The sequence below is a fragment of the Haematobia irritans genome, chromosome 3 (assembly GCF_050003625.1).
Source record: "Haematobia irritans isolate KBUSLIRL chromosome 3, ASM5000362v1, whole genome shotgun sequence".
Lineage (NCBI taxonomy): Eukaryota > Metazoa > Arthropoda > Insecta > Diptera > Muscidae > Haematobia > Haematobia irritans.
In genome coordinates, this window is record NC_134399.1 from 17,300,164 (window position 1) to 17,320,447 (window position 20,284).

The window sequence follows — 20,284 nt, forward strand, 5'->3', positions numbered from 1 at the left end:
CATTCAATTTTTCCAAATTTTAATAAGTCTAACGATCAAACAATTCTGGTTCTTATGCAAGAAAACTATACACAGCTTTATCGACAACTATGATGGCCTATTTGGAACTATTTGAACATTTAACATTGACATAAAATTTGTCCCAGATGTCATTAGCAGCCCTACCAACTCAAGAAAAGAGAACTATCTTGATATGTAAAGCCAGCCTGCAAATTTCGAATTTAAATTTCAAAATATCCTTTACTTTTTGCCCACAGTAGTATTTCCGATATTTCGTATTATTCTAATAAATAGAAGAAAAACAAATTGCATAAGTAAGCTTAAGAAAAAAAATCCTCATCAATTATTTTCCATTAATATTTAACAATTTTACGAATAATAAATAGAATATTATCCTTTCCTCAACTTTTTTCACAAATTTTGATACATTTGTTGTTTAATTAGCAACATCGTCACATTTTTTGTAAAAATTTAAAAAAATAGATATATATTTGGAATGTGTGTATGTGTATGTGTGTGTGTGTGTGTGTTGAATGGATGCTCTATGCTCTACATGTATTCCATGGCAGTTTTTATTTTGGCTTGTGATGAATGACTTTTTCTCATATATGCAGGAGGAGACTATACAAAGTTCTTCTAACGTCTTTGACGAGTACGTTTTCCAGCAGCATTTACTGCTGCTGCTGCTGCCACTGTTGCTGCAGTTGAACGTTGGTGTTGTTGTTGTCTGGAGTTATTGTTTCTATAACCATTAGCGGGGGGATTGTTATGACGTGTATTGGCATAGGCTTGAGACATGTGGTACATCTATATGTAATGATAGAAAAAGTAGGGAGGAGGGAATTATTTACAAATCGAATGAATGCAAAACACACACACACAGTCACACATACAACAACACACACTCACACAAATACACAGACACACGAGGCAACTACTACAACTACTTTATACGTAGACAAATGTATTGCTAAACTTTCACAATATAGGTACTTTCACTTTATACTAAATGGAATAGAATTCAAATTAGTGGAATTAAAACAACAAACAACCTCTGTCTTGGGTGAATTGTATTGAAATAAATTAACTACAGCTTTTAGTTGAACCCATGCAATAGCTTCTTAAAGACAGACGGATGGACACAAAGAGTTCGTAGATTTTAATCAAAAAATGCATTTTAGACTGGCGATAATAATCAAAATTAATAAAATTACATTTCTATAGCAAATTTTGTCCAAATTTTTAGTTCTATAGAAAATTTTGTTAACATTTTATTTCTTTGGAAAATTTTGTTAAAATTTTATTTCTATAGATTTTTTTTTATTTTATTTCTATAAAAAACCACGTCAAAATTTTTTTCTATAGAAAATTTTGTCAAAATATTGATTTCTATAGAAAATTCTGTCAAAATTATTAGTTATATAGAAGATTTTGTCAAACTTTTTTAGTTCTATAGAATTTTTTTTCAACATTTTATTTCTAAAGAAAATTTTGTAAAAATTTTATTCCTATAGAAAATATTGTCAACATTTTATTTCTATAGAAAATTTTATCAAAATTTTATTTCTATATTTTTTTTTTGTCAAAATTCTATCGAAAATTTTGTCAAAATTTCATTTGTATAGAAATTTTGTCAAAATTTCATTTCTATAGAAAATTTTATTTCCATAGAAAATTTGGCAAAATTTTATTTCTATAGAAAAATTTGCCAACATTTTATTTCCATAGAAAATATTGTCAACCTTTTATTTCCATAGAAAATTAAGTAAAAATTTTATTTCTATAAAAAAAAAATTTTAATTTTATTTCTTTAAACTAATTATGTCAAAATTTTATTTCTATAGAAAATTTTGTCAAAATTTTATTTCTATAGAAAATTTTATTTGTATAGAAAATTTTGTCAACATTTTATTTCTATATAAAATTTTGCCAAAATTTTATTTCCATAGAAAATATTGTCAACGTTTTATTTCCATAGAAAATTAAGTAAAAATTTTATTTCTATAAAAAGATTTTTTTAACATTTTATTTCTATAAAATAATTATGTCAAAATTTTATTTCCATAGAAAATTTTGTCAAAATTTTATTTCTATAGAAAATTTTGTCAAAATTTTATTTCTATAGAAAATTTTGTCAAAATTTTAATTCCAAAGAAAATGTTGACAACATTCTTAGTTCTATAGAAAATGTAAAAATTTGGAATTCTATAGAAAATTTTGTCAACATTTTAGTTTCATAGAAAATGTTTTCAAAATTTTATTTCTATAGAAAATTTTGTCAAAATTTTACTTCTATGGAAAATTTTGTCAAATTTTTATTTCTATAGAAAATTTTGTAAAAATTTTATTTCCATAGGAAATTTTATTTGTATAGAAAATTTTGTCAAAATTTGGAATTCTATAGAAAATTTTTTCAAAATTTTATTTCTATAGAAAATTTTGTCAAAGTTTTATTTCTATAGAAAATTTTGTCAAAGTTTTTATTTTTATGGACAATTCTATCAAAAATTTATTTCCCAAGAAAATTTTATTTCTATACAAAATTTTGTCAAAATTTGATTTCTTTAATTATTTTTTTGTCAAAATGTTATTTCTATAAAATTTTTTGTCAACAATTTTATTTTTATAGAAAATTTTGTCAAAATTTTATTTCTATCGAAAAATTTGTCAAAATTTTATTTCTATAGAAAATTTTGTCAAAATTTTATTTCTATAGCAAAATTTGTCAAAATGTTTATTTTTAAAGACAATTCTTTCAAAATTTTATTTCCATAGAAAATTTTATTTCTATAGAAAAATTTGTCAAAATTTTACTTTTATAGAAAATTGTGTCAAAATTTTATTTCTATAAAAATGTTGTCAAAATTTTATTTCTATAGAAAATGTTGTCAAAATTTTATTTCTATAGAAAATTTTGTCAAAATTTTATTTCTATAGAAGATTTTGTCAAAATTTTATTTCTATAGAAAATTTTGTCAAAATTTTATTTTTATAGAAAATTTTGTCAAAATTTTATTTCTATAGAAAATTTTCTCAAAATTTTATCTCTATAGAAAATTTTGTCAAAATTTTATTTCTATAGAAAATGTTTTCAAAATTTTATTTCTATAGAAAATTTTGTCAAAATTTTACTTCTGTGGAAAATTTTGTCAAATTTTTATTTCTATAGAAAATTTTGTAAAAATTTTATTTCCATAGGAAATTTTATTTGTATAGAAAATTTTGTCAAAATTTGGAATTCTATAGAAAATTTTTTCAAAATTTTATTTCTATAGAAAATTTTGTCAAAATTTTATTTCTATAGAAAATTTTGTCAAAATTTTATTTCTATAGAAAATTTTGTGAAATTTTATTTCTATAGAAAATTTTGTCAAAATTTTATTTCTATAGAAAATTTTGTCAAAGTTTTTATTTTTATGGACAATTCTATCAAAATTTTATTTCCCAAGAAAATTTTATTTCTATACAAAATTTTGTCAAAATTTGATTTCTTTAATTTTTTTTGTCAAAATGTTATTTCTATAGAATTTTTTGTCAACAATTTTATTTTTATAGAAAATTTTGTCAAAATTTTATTTCTATCGAAAAATTTGTCAAAATTTTATTTCTATAGAAAATTTTGTCAAAATTTTATTTCTATAGAAAAATTTGTCAAAATGTTTATTTTTAAAGACAATTTTTCAAAATTTTATTTCCATAGAAAAATTTGTCAAAATTTTACTTTTATAGAAAATTGTGTCAAAATTTTATTTCTATAAAAATGTTGTCAAAATTTTATTTCTATAGAAAATGTTGTCAAAATTTTATTTCTATAGAAAATTTTGTCAAAATTTTATTTCTATAGAAAATTTTGCAAAATTTTATTTCTATACAAAATTTTGTCAAAATTTTATTTCTTTAAATTTTTTTGTCAAAATGTTATTTCCATAGAATTTTTTGTCAACAATTTTAGTTTTATAGAAAATTTTGTCAAAATTTTATTTCTATAGAAAAATTTGTCAAAATTTTATTTCTATAGAAAATTTTGTCAAAATTTTATTTCTATAGAAAAATTTGTCAAAATGTTTATTTTTAAAGACAATTCTTTCAATTTTTCAATTTTTCAAAATTTTACTTTTATAGAAAATTGTGTCAACATTTTATATCTATAGAAAATTGTGTCAAAATTTTATTTCTATAAAAATGTTGTCAAAATTTTATTTCTATAGAAAATGTTGTCAAAATTTTATTTCTATAGAAAATTTTGTCAAAATTTTATTTCTATAAAAAATTTTGTCAAAATTTTATTTCTATAGAAAATTTTGCAAAATTTTATTTCTATACAAAATTTTGTCAAAATTTTATTTCTTTAAATTTTTTTGTCAAAATGTTATTTCCATAGAATTGTTTTGTCAACAATTTTATTTTTATAGAAAATTTTATCAAAATTTTATTTCTATAGAAAAATTTGTCAAAATGTTATTTCTATAGAAAATTTTGTCAAAATTTTATTTCTATAGAAAAATTTGTCAAAATTTTATTGCTATAGAAAATTTTGTCAAAATTTTATTTCTATAGAAAAATTTGTCAAAATTTGTATTTTTATAGAAAATTCTTTCAAAATTTTATTTCCATAGAAAATTTTATTTCTATACAAAATTTTGTCAAAATTTTATTTCTTTAAAATTTTTTGTCAAAATTTTATTTCTTTAATTTTTTTTTATCAAAATGTTATTTCTATAGAATTTTTTGTCAACAATTTTATTTTTATAGAAAATGTTGTCAAAATTTTATTTCTATAGAAAATTTTGTCTAAATTTTATTTCTATAACAATTTTGTCAAAATTTTGATTTCTATAGAAAAAGTCAAAATTTTGATTTCTATAGAAAATTTTGTCATAATTTTGATTTTTATAGAAAATTTTTGGCAACACTTTGTCCTAACACAAACAGCTGATAACGTTTTACTACCATCGATAATGCTTTCAATATTTCCTTTACATTTACTTATGACCATCAATTTAATTTTTTTTTGTGTTTGCAGTTGGATAAGGTATAAACCATTTTATGTTATTCCATACAAAAAAAAGGTAAAGCAAAAACAAAATCTGTCTTCATTCTCATTAATGAATTATAGTATTATTGTGTTGTTGTTATTTGTATTATTGGACAATACAGACGATTCAGTATGAAATTACAAGTCTATGTCGTCCGAGTGGTTATAAGAAGAACAACATCATGTGAAGGACTATTGTATGAATTATTATCAGACAGCAGTTAGTAGTAATTGCACAAGTTTATTTTTTGTTTTTGCTTTTTTGTTTGCATGAATGTTTGCAGTACCATGGAGATGAAGCAGGTTGTTGCCATTTTACCAAATGAAAATGAGGTAAAGAAATGAGCTAGACATACGTTCGTCGTATGGCCAAAACGAACAACAGAGAAAACGTTACAAAAAAGCAAAAAAGAAAAAAAACGCCATGAGTAAACGGAAACCAGTGGCTGGGGGTTTGGAAAAGGGAATGTGTGGATATATCGTTGATACACTGGTGTTTATTATAAGTAGGCCAACTTCTTTTGGATTTTGTTTTAGCCGAGACATGGCTCGACTAGACTCTTGGTTATACCTTTCTAACGTCATTATGTTTGGCTAGAGAGAAAAACAAAAACCAAGAAGAAGAAAAAACACAATACAGCAACAATTGAAATCATTTGAAAAAACCACAAACTAACATAGATACGCATTTAATGTAAATATGTATGTATATGTAACTATGAACACATGTTGTTCATACAATGAATGACACGTCATGAGAGTGCTTATTTTTTAGCAAACTCCAATAAGATACACTTTAAACAGCATATTTGTAATATACGAGTATTGAAAAATCAGTTGAAGATTTATTATAACCCCCCAACAACAGCCAATCACAAAACAGCTGAGAAAAATATTTTAATTGCTTTTGAGGTCATGACTTTATATATGAGTGAAGAAAAAAAAAAATAACAAACAAGTTATAAAGTAAAGCAGCGAACAAAAAAAGAAATTAATAAAAATAAAATAAAATTGAAAAATATTCGTTTTTATTGAATTTTTATATAAATTTTCGATTATTTTTATAATCAAATCAGAAATTGCATGATTATAACAGTTTTTCAGTAGAGAAAAAATTTGTAAGAAAACAACAAACTGTTATAACAAAATAAAGAAGAAATAAAACCTATTGGCTAGTTGATGCCAGGGATTATTTTTAGCAAATCCAATAAGATATTTTATAGAAAAATTTTTGTAAGCCCCCCGAAAACCAAACACAAAATAGCTGAGAAAAACATTTAATTGCTTTTGAGGTCATGACTTCATGTATGAATGTAAAAAAGAAACAATTTATGAAGTAAAGCAGCATACAGAAAAATATATAAAATAAAAATAGAATGTAAAAATATTATTTGATTGAATTTTCATAAAAATTTTCGAAATTTTTTATAAACAAATCAAAATTTCCATGATTATAACTGTTTTTAGTAGAGAAAATTTCTTTAAGACGAACAACTGTTATAATTTATCTTTAAAGAATAATCAAGGGGAAAAACCTAGTGGCTAGTTGACACCAGGGACAGGTGTATATTTTTTGCAAATCCAATAAGATATTTTATAGAAAACAACATAAAAATTTGTTGTAAGCCCCCCCACAAAAAACAGCCACAAGACAGCTGAGAAAAATATTTAATTGTTTTTAAGGTCAGGACTTCATGTAAGAATGTAAAAAAACAAACAATTTATAAAGTAAAGCAGCATACAGAAAAATATATAAAATAAAAATAAAATGTAAAAATATTATTTGTTTGAATTTTCATAAAAATTTTCGAAAATTTTAATAAATAAATCAAAATGACGATGATTATGACAGTTTTCTGTTAAGAAGATGTCTCTTAGAACAAAAACTGTTATAATTTGTTTTTTTTTTTTTTTTTTTTAAAACACCTACAGATTTTTAGCAAATCCAATAAAATATTTTAAACTTATAAATTTCAATACGCAATTTATTTGAAAATTTATTATAACCCCTATGTCAATCAATTAAAAAGCTAAACAACATATTTAATTAAAACGAGTACGTTATGAATAAAATAAAAATTAAATGCAAAACTATTCACTTTGATCTTTTCACGTATAACTATTCGAATATTGTTATAATCGAATCAAAATTGTCATAATTATAACAGTTTTCAGTTAAAAAAAATTCTTTTACAAGTAATATATACAAACAAGTAGGAATTTTCATATAAATATTCTAATATTTTTTTGACAGAATCACAATTTCCATGATTATAACAGTTTTCAATAAAGAAATACGTTTTAAGAACAAAAACTGTTATAATTTGTCTTTAAATGATAATAAAGGAAAAAGAGAACCTAGATGCTATTTGCCGACAGTGGCAAGTGCATATTGAAAATTATTTGAAAATTTATTATAACCCCTTAAAAGTCAATAATAAAACAGCTGAGAAAAATATTTATGTTTCTTTTGAAGTCATGATTGAAAAAAAAAATTAAATACATAAATTAAATAAATTAAATGCAAAAATATTTGATATCCATACACATGTAGTTATTGTATACTTATCATATAAATATTCGAATATTGTTATAATCGAATCAAAATTGGCATGATTAGAACAGTTTTCAGTAGAGATTTCTTTAAGAACAAAAACGGTTACAATAACCAACGACAAAAAATTATTGTCTGCTTGCCGACACAGTTTGTTGTCAGCAACTACTGAAGCGGCTGATATATCTATCAATATTGAGCTACAAAATGCCACTCGAGCCAAAAATTATCTACCAAAATTTAGAGAAAATTTTACCAAAAACTACCAAACACAAAAAATATTTTTATAGAAAAATTTTCTCAAAATTTTATTTCTATATAAAAATTATGTCAAAATTTTATTTCTATAGAAAATTTTGTCAAAATTTTCTTTCTTTAGAAAATTTTGTCAAAATTTTATTTCTATAGACAATTTTGTCACCATTTTATTTCTATAGAAAATTTTGTCAAAATTTTATTTCTATAGAAAATTTTGTCAAAATTTTATTTCTATAGAATACTTTGTCAAAGTTTTATTTCTATAGAATACTTTGTCAAAGTTTTATTTCTATAGAAAATTTTGTCAAAATTTTATTTCTATAGAAAATATTGTCAAAATTTTATTTCTTTAGAAAATTTTGTCAAAATTTTATTTTTATAGAAAATTTTGTCAAAATTTTATTTCTATAGAAAATTTTAATTTTATTTCTATAGAAAAAATTTCTCAAAATTTTATTTCTATATAAAAAGTATGTCAAAATTTTACTTCTATAGAAAATTTTGTCAAAAAATTATTTTTGTAGAAAATTTTGTCAAAATTTTATTTTTGTAGAAAAGTTTGTCAAAATTTTATTTTTGTAGAAAATTTTGACAAAATTTTATTTTTGTAGAAAATTTTGTCAAAATATTATTTCTGTAGAAAATTTTGTCAAAATTGTATTTCTATAGAAAATTTTGTCAAAATTTTATTTCTATAGAAAATTATGTCAAAATTTTATTTCTATAGAAATTTTTGTTACAATTTTATTTCTGTAGAAAATTTTGTCAAAATTTTATTTATAGAAAATTTTGTCAAAATTTTATTTCTATAGAAAATTTTGTCAAAATTTTATTTCTATAGAAAATTTTGTCAAAATTTTATTTCTATAGAAAATTATGTCAAAATTTTATTTCTGTAACACATTTTGTGAAAATTGTATTTCTATAGAAAATTTTGTTACAAAAATTATTTCTATAGAAAATTTTCTCAAAATTTTATTTCATTCGTTTGGAGAGGGACATTTTGCAAAATCTACCAAAATATAAACAATTCTATTAATCTACCAAACAGTAAAAAATCTACCAGTTTTAGCTGAGTACTATGTTCAGTTTTCAAGCTGAAAACCAGCTTGTTTTCACGGTTACTTTTTTAATTAATTAATTTAGAAATATAAAACTATTAGCAATCAATTCCTTGGACTTTTTCAATCCATTATTTGGCAAGACTTGATCAAAATATAATCGTCTTCATAAATATATTTGTACTTTTAATTTAGTGTTTTGGTGGAAAACCCGAACATAGTACTCACCTTTTGGTAGAATTCTACCAACTGTGGCAACCGTGGCCTAAACTCATTAATAAAAATTTGAAAAAAATTTGACAAACCTATGTTTTTAGTTTTATAATTAAAAAAAATAAGGAAATACAACAATATTTATACTTTAGATTATTTTAAATTTTTAAAGTAATTTTAAAATGACATCTCTGTATTCATTCATCCATTTAATTTTTTTTCTTTCTGTAAATTCTCAATTATGGACGTGCTAGCTAACTAGAAACTAGCAAAATTATATTCTCATGTTTAGTAATATATGTATGTATGTACATCGGTATACGAATGCTTACAGACAGATATACAAACAATTCCAAAATGGTTGTTGCACTAACCACCCCACAATGGAACTCAAATCTTATTAAGCGGGGCCTGCTAACGTAGAAGTAGTCTCATCGATTGTGTAAATACGAATTTAAATCAAATTTTCTTGCGATATTTTCAATATATGGATGTTATACACATCATGGAGGGAATTTGAAATGCGTTTCTTTTTTGCAAACACATTAATTAGTCATCCCGGGTGTTGTTGATGAAATATTAATAACTTGTTTTCTTATGAAAAATTTATAATAAAAAAGGTAAATGTATACAAAATTTACTACACAAATATTTATTTGAGTGATTAAACGAAATGTATTGTTATTTGGCAAATAAAAAGAAAGACTTTGGAGGAGCTAAAGGGTATAGGATCGACGATAATTGTATATATAAAAATAATTTAACCCTGCTATAGACAACCGTCAATAATTTCCGGAACTGGCAAAAAACTATTTAAAATTTAAGATAAGTTGCTTTGTCCTTTATGAAAAACTTTGCCCTACCATTGACGTCTTTAGGAAATATAATAAAATATAGGCCGATATAAACCAACGTCCATTTACAGGTCAAAACGGATTTCAGAGAAACCAGATTCGATATAATATAAAACCACAAGAATCTGAGAAAATGTTATGATTTTTAATGGATAAAAAATCTTTATTTGGGAAAATTTAATAAAAAATATTTCATTGAAAAAAATACTTATTTGAAATTTTGGGAAAATTTATTAAAAAAATATTTCTTGGAAAGTAAAAATGAAATCAAAAAGGTTTTCTTATCAAATTGAGTGAACGTTCGATATGGAGACTTTACAAAAACAAAGGAAATGGCCTACATGAAGGACCGCTACGCACCGATTCACATTTCCCAAGATTTTAAAGATCCAAATAAATGGGAAGAATTTCAATTTTAGAACATTAAAGCAAGAAAATCGTGAGCCAGTTGATCTACATAAAAAATCGACGGGACCGCTATAAATCATATATAACTCCTTTGTTAAATGATCCACATGTCCCAAGATTTCAACTATCCAATTATATAGGAATTTTTGTTTCTGACAATAAAGCCAGAAAATCGGGAGCCAGTCACGGTTGCCACAATTGGTAGAATTCTACCACAAATGGTAGCTTTTTTATAGAAATGAAATTTTGACATAAAATTTCAATAGAAATAAAAGTTTGACAAAATTTTCTATAGAAATAAAATTTTGACAAAATTTTCTATAGAAATAAAATTTTGAGAAAATTTTCTATAGAAAAAAAATTTTTGATAAAATTTTCTATAGAAATAAAATTTTGACAAAATTTTCTATAGAAAAAAAAATGTTGACAAAATTTTCTATAGGAATAAAATTTTGACATAATTTTCTATAAAAATAAAATTTTGACAAAATTTTCTATAGAAATAAAATTTTGACAAAATTTTCTATAGAAATAAAATTTTGACAAAATTTTCTATAGAAATAAAATTTTGACAAAATTTTCTATAGAAATAAAATTTTGACAAAATCTTCTATAGAAATAAAATTTTGACAAAATTTTCTATAGCAATAAAATTTTGACACAATTTTCTATAGAAATAAAATTTTGACAAAATTTTCTATAGAAATAAAATTTTGACAAAATCTTCTATAGAAATAAAATCTTGACAAAACTTTCTATTTTGACAAAATTTTCTATAGCAATAAAATTTTGACACAATTTTCTATAGAAATAAAATTTTGACAAAATTTTCTATAGAAATAAAATTTTGACATAAAATTTCTATAGTAAAAAAATTTTGAGAAAATTTTCTATAGAAAATAACATTTTGAGAAAATTTTCTATAGAAATAAAATTTTGACAAAATTTTCTATAGAAATAAAATTTTGAGAAAATTTTCTATAGAAATAAAATTTTGACAAAATTTTCTAAGAAATAAAATTTTGACAAAATTTTCTATAGAAAAAAAATGTTGACAAAATTTTCTATAGAAATAACATTTTGACAAAATGTTCTATAGAAATAAAATTTTGACAAAATTTTCTGTAGAAATAAAATTTTGAGAAAATTTTCTATAGAAATAAAATTTTGACAAAATTTTCTATAAAAATAAAATTTTGACAAAATTTTCTATAGAAATAAAATTTTGACAAAATTTTCTATAGAAATAAAATTTTGACAAAATTTTCTATAGAAATAAAATTTTGACAAAATTTTCTATAGAAATAAAATTTTGACAAAATTTTCTATAGAAATCTAAATTTTGACAAAATTTTCTATAGAAATAAAATTTTGAGAAAATTTTCTATAGAAATAAAATTTTGAGAAAATTTTTGGCTCGATTGGCAACCGTGCCTGTGGTACTACAATGGACTGAATTTTGTAAGAGAACCTGAAATAAGGAGCTTCCCCTATACCTAATCCATTAGAAAGCTCTAACACCAACATCTTATGAGAGAGATGTTCAACACCTGTTGTACCACAATGAACGGAATTTTCTAAAAGAACTTGAAGTAGGGATCTTACTAATCTCACAGAAATATCTTCCGGCGAGTGAAAATAACCAATTAAAGTCGTCAAACCAATATCCATCAAAATTTAAGAATATTTGTCATTAAAGTTTCATCACGAGACGCCCTGTTCCCGGATAATAAACAATCATCTTCAAGTTCTTGTGGTAGTGACAAAAACGGAAGAAAAAAACACAAGTGAGAGATATTTATCTTTTTGCTAACAACTTTAAATCTTATCATTAGACTTTCTTCTTTATCCAACTTACCTGTGAAGCTAACATTTGAGCATGTATTAAAGGTAGATTATTTTGTTGTTGTGACATCCAGGGAGCATTTGCTAAAGCCTGAGGAGGTAAGCATCATTTATACACACAATCACAATATGGGTACACCACGGGCACAGACAAATCAACCAACCAACCGACCGACCAACCAAACCAAACGTAAGAGGAAATAAAAAAAGAAGACAAAAAAGGTGTTCGTTTAGTAACAGTGTTGTGGCAGTTTGGACAGGACTACTTGGTGGAGCAGATGTTCTGCCAATGTAGTACTAGTAGTCTTCAAGCAGATGGAAGTAGAAGATAGAAGTGGAAGTAGAAGAAATAGTAGTAGAAAAATAAGCACCTGTACTGTGGCTTGCGCCGCCAAGGCATTCGAATGCATTCGCTGGGCTGCTGCGGCTGCATTTGGCTGTTGTTGCAAAATATTTTGGGCATTGTTATAGGCATTGGCCGCTTGAGCTGCTGCCGCTGAACCACGTTTCATGACTTGTTGATGATGAGCGGCAGCAGCTGCTGCCGCTGCTGCTGAGGAATGTTGCTGTTGTTTTTGTTGCAGGGTAGATTGGGTGAGCACTTTGGGTGGTGGTTGTGAAGGCTGCCGCGTCCAATTAACTGAATTATTGGCATTTGTACGATTGCCTATAAGCAGATTAGAGTCCACAACTTTACTGGGCCAATAATCTTCGAATTCAGTGCCATTGGGAAAATAGCTTTTGATGTCTGTGAGGCTAATAACGGCCACATTCTCACTGGAAAACAATTCATTGCGTATGCCTTGCACTTTGCAACAGAATTTCAAATAGGCCAGATCCCAACCAGACAACAGGTCAGCCTTTTGTTTGAGATTTTCCGTTTCGCCCTCAAAATAGAAGAGAGGTACCACCTGTTCGCCATTGCGCACCGTATAAGGAACTACAGATTCTTTGTTAATGCGTATAAAGCCACATTTCTCCGAAGGTGATTTGCTGCCCGAGATAAGTTTACGATAGCAAATGTCAAGGAATTGATAGAATTTTGTGGCATCTGATAGGCGCACCACCAAATCCTTTTGTGTAAACATATCACGGCCAAATTCACCATCACAATGCCTCTGATTGATTTCAATGAATAGTCTAGCCTCGGCTTCGGTAATGTAATAGGAACGTACACACGTACAACTAGAATAGATATCCGGATGTAGACAATTAAGATATTTGCCCAGCAATTTCAATTCGATCATGCGAACCGAACAGTATTTCTCCGTTTGCCTATAGATATAGGGTATATAGGTTTTGCCAAAGGTGGTCCAACCAAAATGACCCTTTTGTGATTCCTCATCACTGGGGGCCTTTTTATTGTCATCGGTACTGGATGAACGGCCATTGGCCGCCGCTACCACCGAACCATTTGCGGGTTTTTGTTGACGATTTAAGTAGTTGAGAATATTGGTCTGGCCATTGGCATTGACGGGAGGTTGCATTTGACCATTTACCAGGGCCTGCCGTGAGGCCATTTGGGCAGCCTGTTGTTGCTGTTTGGCTAGAGCATCTTTCTGGGCTTCTTTCATTTTGGCGGCCAATTCTTGAATTTCAGCATCATCGGCACGTTCCTGTTTGACCGGTGCTGACCAAGTGGAACCCAAGCCGGTACCGTGTATAGGCAATGGTTGACCATTGGCCCCCAAAACACTGGTTATTTCAATGTCGGTAGACATAGTGTGTTGTTTTGTAGTAGAACACCAAATGGAGGAGGAGGTGATGAATAGACGACGATGATGATGCTGATGGGGGGTTATTGACACAAGTTATCCAATTTCAGGGTAAACAGCAATGCAAAAAGCAAAGCATTTTATTTTGGGGTAGCCAGACACTAACACTACACTTAGCTGGTGATTACTATCTATGTTTGAATGCTTTTGATTGAATTTTAATTTGTTAATTAATTTCATTAAATTTGTTGTAAACTTTGGGCTAAGTGACTTGAATTTTTTTTTTTGTTTTTTTTTTTCACTCTCTCTCTATCTCTTATTAAATGACACATCCACACATTCTCACACTATGGGAGCTCCTTGGCTCTCTCTCTCTCGTTTACTCATTCACATGGAAGGGGTGCTCTTTCTTTGTCACTCTTTTTATTCATTTGTCAAAATATTCAAGTAACCAGTAACTGCATTCTTGTTGGTGTTGTTGTAAGTATGCTTGGCTGATGCTTCTTCTTCTTCTTTTTCTATGGAGTGTATGCAATACACATTGAGAAATACACAAACGCACACACGCTAATATACTGTGAAGCCTTTTCACATAGCCAACCAACAAAAAAATTATTTTTTTTTCTTTATATTTTCTCACTGCTGTTATTATTGATGCTAGAGATTTGTTATTGTTGTATTGATTAATTATTGGAGAAAAACACACAGAGTTGTAAAAAATTGGTCACTATTCCTTTTCCATAGATGGAGGGGGGTACTGAAAATGCTGCTAATTGGCACTTTTATTTTGAAAATAAAAGGTTTGTATATTAATTTCCAAATTTATACAGCATTTAATTTATATTTTTTATATTGAATTTGCTTTTTTCACTTTTTGTTTTGTTGTGTGCTATTAATTTGTAAACAAATTTTTCACGCCGCGTATTGTTATTTTTTTTTTTTTGCATTTGTTGTATGCAGGTATACAAAGAAAAAATTGTATTTTTTCTTATTTGCTTGAAATGCTGTGTACAAAATATTTATTTTTGGAGGTTTACGCGCGTCGCTTCATTTGAGTGTGAGGGGGGAATCTTATTATTATTAACCGTACTGACGACGTACACATTCACCGTTCAAAGTCAGTATACGAGTGGTGATCGTTGTTTCTGCTGAAATTCATACAAGCCCAAAACATGCAACCGGCAGAGGCAATAAGCAGCGAAATTATAACCCATGTACCCCCCGAGTAAATATATGTATATACACATATATATGAGCATACACACACACCCAACCAACAAGAGGCAGAGAACAGACCCCTGCCATTCATATACCAGAGGCCAAAGTGGCAACGACAGCAACAACAAAAATGCAGCTGCGAGCGCTGTAGCAGAGATACAACGACATCGTTTCAATTTCTCATACAACTAAGTGTTCTTGTTGTTTTGTGTATTTCTTCTCAAAAACCCACTAAACGTCCGCCCGCCCATACATACGTCTGGCCTTGTGTCCCTCTATCTTACCAATCCAAAAAAAAAACGTACGTAATTGTATATTCCCTGCTTTGGCCAACGACGACGACGATGATGACAACAACAGCAACAACAACGACGTTATTGCCGAATGCCATCATGTCGTGTATTCGTTAAATACGACACTCACGAGACTTGACTGGCTCTCTTCTTCTTGTTGTTGTTATTGTTGCTGCTGCTTTGTGTGTACCAAGTAAAGCAAAGCAAAAAAAACCATACACACACACCGTTTTTTTTTTTGAAGTATTTTCCTCTGTTGCTGCTCGCTGCTGTTTTATTGCTTTCGTCGTGCCGGTAGTCTCATTCATTCTATTGCTTAACTTAGCCAAAAGGCCCTGCTTCGTAAATAGCAGCAGATTTTTGTATCGTCGGTTTTGTGCTATAAATGTACATTGACGGCCTTTGTTTTTTTATTTTGTTTTTGTATTTTGGTTTAACGTTTCTCTTGGCATTTGAGTAGTATGGCCACATACATACAGACTTCGAAATGCTTTTAGGAATGTACATACATACATACAATATACATATCTATATAAACATTATGTAGGTACATATATATGTATCTATGTACATAAATTAATGTTTGTTCAGGGGTATGGTATGGGTTTTATGTGTTATTTTTTTTCTTCTTTTCTTTCCTTTACTGTTTTTGCTGCTGCTGATGTCGTTGTTGCTTTATTTTTTGCACTTTAAAAACTTTTAATATTAAGAAGAGCAAAAAAAAAATAAACTTCTTTCATTTAAAAAGGAATGTCTTTAAATTGTGTTGCTAGGAGCCCCAAAGCATTTACATATATGGGAGAGAGAGAGCGAGAGAGACCTGGAGAAAGCCCTATTAACAGACAATTCCGGTTTTAAAGGAATTCTCTTTAAATTCTAAGAAGTTTTTCTCTATGTCCTATGAGAATTCTTTGTTGTAACAATGGACAAAGGTATGGCCATAATGAAAGTCAAACAGCATTGATCAAATAAATGAGGACGGTTGATGTTGGAGCCAAAGAAACAGTTTTCGATGACTGTGAAATATTGGACTTGTATTCATGTACGTTCAAAGTCAAACAGCATTTTGAAAAAATGAGTATATAATTTTGCTGTGACAAAGAAGCCGTTTTCGTTGGATATGGAAATATTGCACCAGTATTACTGCACGCTTAATATGAACCTCGGTTTTTGCCATAAAATTGCGTTTTTTTCTTACCAGTCAAGATATCGTAATTGTTTTAAAATTCTTATTTTTGAAGAAGGAGAAAAAACGGCGATTCTTTTTTTTTTTGTGAAAATATTGACAACTAAATTTTTTGACATTAATATCAATGCCAAATAAATTACCTTTCATTGACAATTAATAAATACATAACCTCACTTTTGTATACTGGAAATTGGTTATTCGGATACCGTTATCAAACCCGGAATCCGGATAGTGACAAATGGACAATACCAAATAAATTACCTCATAGGCCTCGTTTTTGCGATAAAATTTCGTTTTTCTTTCTTACCAACCAAGATATCGAAATTCGTATTTTTGAAGAAGGAGAAAAATATGGTGATCCTTTTTTGTGGAAATATTGAAAACTAAATTTTTTGACATTAATATCAATGCCAAATAAATTACCTTTCATTGACAGTTAATAAATACATAACCTCACTTTTATATACTGTGAGAAAATTCGCTACAATAGCATAAATCTTGTGCAAAAAACCCCGAATGACGGAGTTTGAGTATCGGTTAACCGGTTTTCTATATTTCTATCTATTTTGCCATATGTTTTCTCCGAAAGTCGAACTTTGTGTAGAGACTAGGGCTGTCATTCGGGATAAATCTCGTCCCGAAATCCCATGATTTTCGGGATGGGATTAATCCCGGAATTTTTTATTTTGAATCCCGGAATTTTCGGGATCCCGAAAAATATTCCAAATTTATTATATTTATGACTTTTAAGATTTTTTTATTAATAAATTGTAGCTTTCATTCAGGGTAAACAACCCTTAGACCATAGTCGACTGTATGATATGTTTTTTCATAGCGCTTTTTTATGAAACTTTAGATATTTCATATTTTTATGAAATTATTTAAAACGATGAAGTAAAAAAAAAATTAACACAATGGTACGAAAACCTACCAACACAAAAAAAAATATCACCAAAATATTCTCAATTAAAAAGTTGGCTGAAGTTGAAAAATTTTTCAATTAAAATATTAATATTAAATTTAAACTTTTGGACATTAAATTTATACTTTTGGACACGTCTTGGACTCATTCCAAAGGACACGTCCTGGGACAATTTAGCAGGAGCATTCCATAGACAGGTCCTCAGGAACCAGTCCCGGACAAACTCTTAGAAATCTGTTTCATTTTGGACAATCGAATCACATCCGAAATAAAAAACTTTTGAAATATGTCGAACAATATTTCACTAAATGTGTAGATCCAATAACACACAAAATAATATTATAATTTTTGAGCTAACAATAAATTGATGTTACAGAAAATTTTGAAGTTCAACTACATTTTTGTTGATATAACAAAATGTTTGTTGATTTAACAAAATTAGTTGCTGAAGTGACTAAAATCGTAACTGTATTTACAAAATACGTTGTTAGCTCAAATTTAAACATAATTGTAATTGTATTGACAATCAAATTAATTTTAATATCAAGCGAGTATGGAAATCCATAAATTACGATTATTTTAAAATTGCAACTAACTGGAGCACCGGTACCAGTTCTGTGATAGGTCCGTCAGTGGCAATTTGCACCAATTTCCCGTAGGGAAGTGATTGAAATATAGTATAGTGATTAAAAATAGTAATAAAAAATTAATTGAATTTTGCACTCAATTAAAAAATTAATTGAAATTCATTAATTTTTTAATAAGGTATTTTTTGATATCCATTTTTTTTTTTAAAGGTAAGTACTATGTTCGCTTTTCGCGTTGAAATCTTCGTGGTTACTTTATTAAAACCGTTCAATATAAAGCAGACAAATTAACACAATTGGTGCGTAGTTTCTTGTTCCTCTATATTTCGGCAAGACTTTACAGGAATAAGTTTGTTTTCAGTTATAATTTTGATTATTTAAGGAAAAGTAATCGCGAAAATAAAGTGGTTTTCAACTCGAAAACCGAACATAGTACCTACCCTAATCTGTAAATTTTGATAATTTTTTTTCAGAAATAAAATTTTGACAAAATTTTCTATAGAAATAAAATTTTCTATAGAAATAAAATTTTGACAAAATTTTCTATAGAAATAAAATTTTGACAAAAATTTTCTATAGAAATAAAATTTTGACAAAATTTTCTATAGAAATAAAATTTTGATACAATTTGCTATAGGAATAAAATGTTGATAAAATTTTCTATAGAAATAAAATTTTGACAAAATTTTCTATAGAAATAAAATTTTGACAAAATTTTCTATAGAAATAAAATTTTTACAAAAATAAATAAAATTGAAATAAAATTTAATTTAAAGGTAAGTATTAAGTTCGAGTCAAAGTCATCAAATTATAAAGGGTGGTTAAAATTTGAAGGGCCGATGTTGATTTTGAATAAAACACAAACTATTTAGGAAATTATTGTAATTTAATTTTATTATGATATATTGATATTACTCAATTATGTATGGAACAAAATATCGGCCAAATGGGCGCCGCGACCTTCATCCGATGGTCCAAATTTTCGATGACGCTGAGGCATAATGGAGGTTCTATGCCGTTAATGTTCCGAACTATCTCATCATTTTGCTCTTGAATTGTTTCTGGCTTATCGACGTACACCTTTTCTTTCAAATAACCCCAAAGAAAAAAGTCCAACGGTGTCAAATCACATGATCTTGGCGGCCAATTGACATCGCCATTACGTGAGATAACACGGCCATTGAATTTGTTGCGCAAAAGAGCCATTGTTTCGTTAGCTGTGTGGCAAGTGGCACCGTCCTGCTGAAACCACATATCGTCCACATCCATATCTTCCAATTCGGGCCATAAAAAGTTCGTTATCATCTCACGATAGCGAACACCATTCACAGTAACTGCCTGACCGGCCTCATTTTGGAAAAAATACGGCCCGATGATGCCGCCAGCCCATAAACCGCACCAAACAGTCACTCTTTGTGGGTGCATTGGTTTTTCGACAATCACTCTTGGATTCTCATTCGCCCAAATGCGGCAATTCTGTTTATTGACGAATCCACTGAGGGGAAAATTTGTCTGATAACTGAAGATGATTTTCTTCGAAAATTGATCATCCACTGTTGCCATTTCTTGGAACCATTGTTGGATAGTGTATCTGTCCATGGTTCAAATTGAGTAAGTCTGAAATAGAGAAATGTCAAATAAAACTCGGAAAAAACTTGGCGTTTAGGTGTGGTTCGCATTCAACATCGGCCCTTACAATTTAACCACCCTTTACATAGTTGTTGCAAATTTTATTATAACTTGATGGGGAATAGCCCAAAGCAAATTTTCGTAAAGTTTGTTTTCCTTAAAGTGGATTAATTCAGAAAAGTAATCGTGAAAAATGGCGATTTTAGCGGCTAAACTCGAACTTAATACCCACCTTTACCTGGTAAAGAAACAGATATACCGAAATCTGCTATTTGAAAAAAAAAAGGTTATTTGAACACCCTAAACTAGACATTATTTGTGAAAATACAAAATTTTATTTAAAATTTATATATTATATAGTATATTCATACCACCATTGTGAAAGAAAATTTAGGTTTAAGTTGAGTATTAAGTTCGAGTTTAGCCGCTAAAATCGCTAAAGTGAAAACTAAATCAGTAAGAAAAATGCATGAAATTATACGCATCTGTTGCAAATTTTAACT

The 20,284-nt window shown here is 27.5% G+C and overlaps 1 protein-coding gene across 1 annotated transcript in view; it reads right to left on the reverse strand.

Moving 5' to 3' along the window:
• The window catches only part of LOC142228346 (uncharacterized), a 32,487-nt gene extending 18,450 nt beyond the window's left edge, over positions 1-14,037 (reverse strand). Inside the window, 2 exon segments of the mRNA XM_075298747.1 lie at positions 12,242-12,319; positions 12,600-14,037. Of these exon segments, the coding sequence (XP_075154862.1) occupies positions 12,242-12,319; positions 12,600-13,949 (1,428 nt within the window). The 5' untranslated portion in view covers positions 13,950-14,037.
• Positions 14,038-20,284: the final 6,247 nt, after the last annotated feature.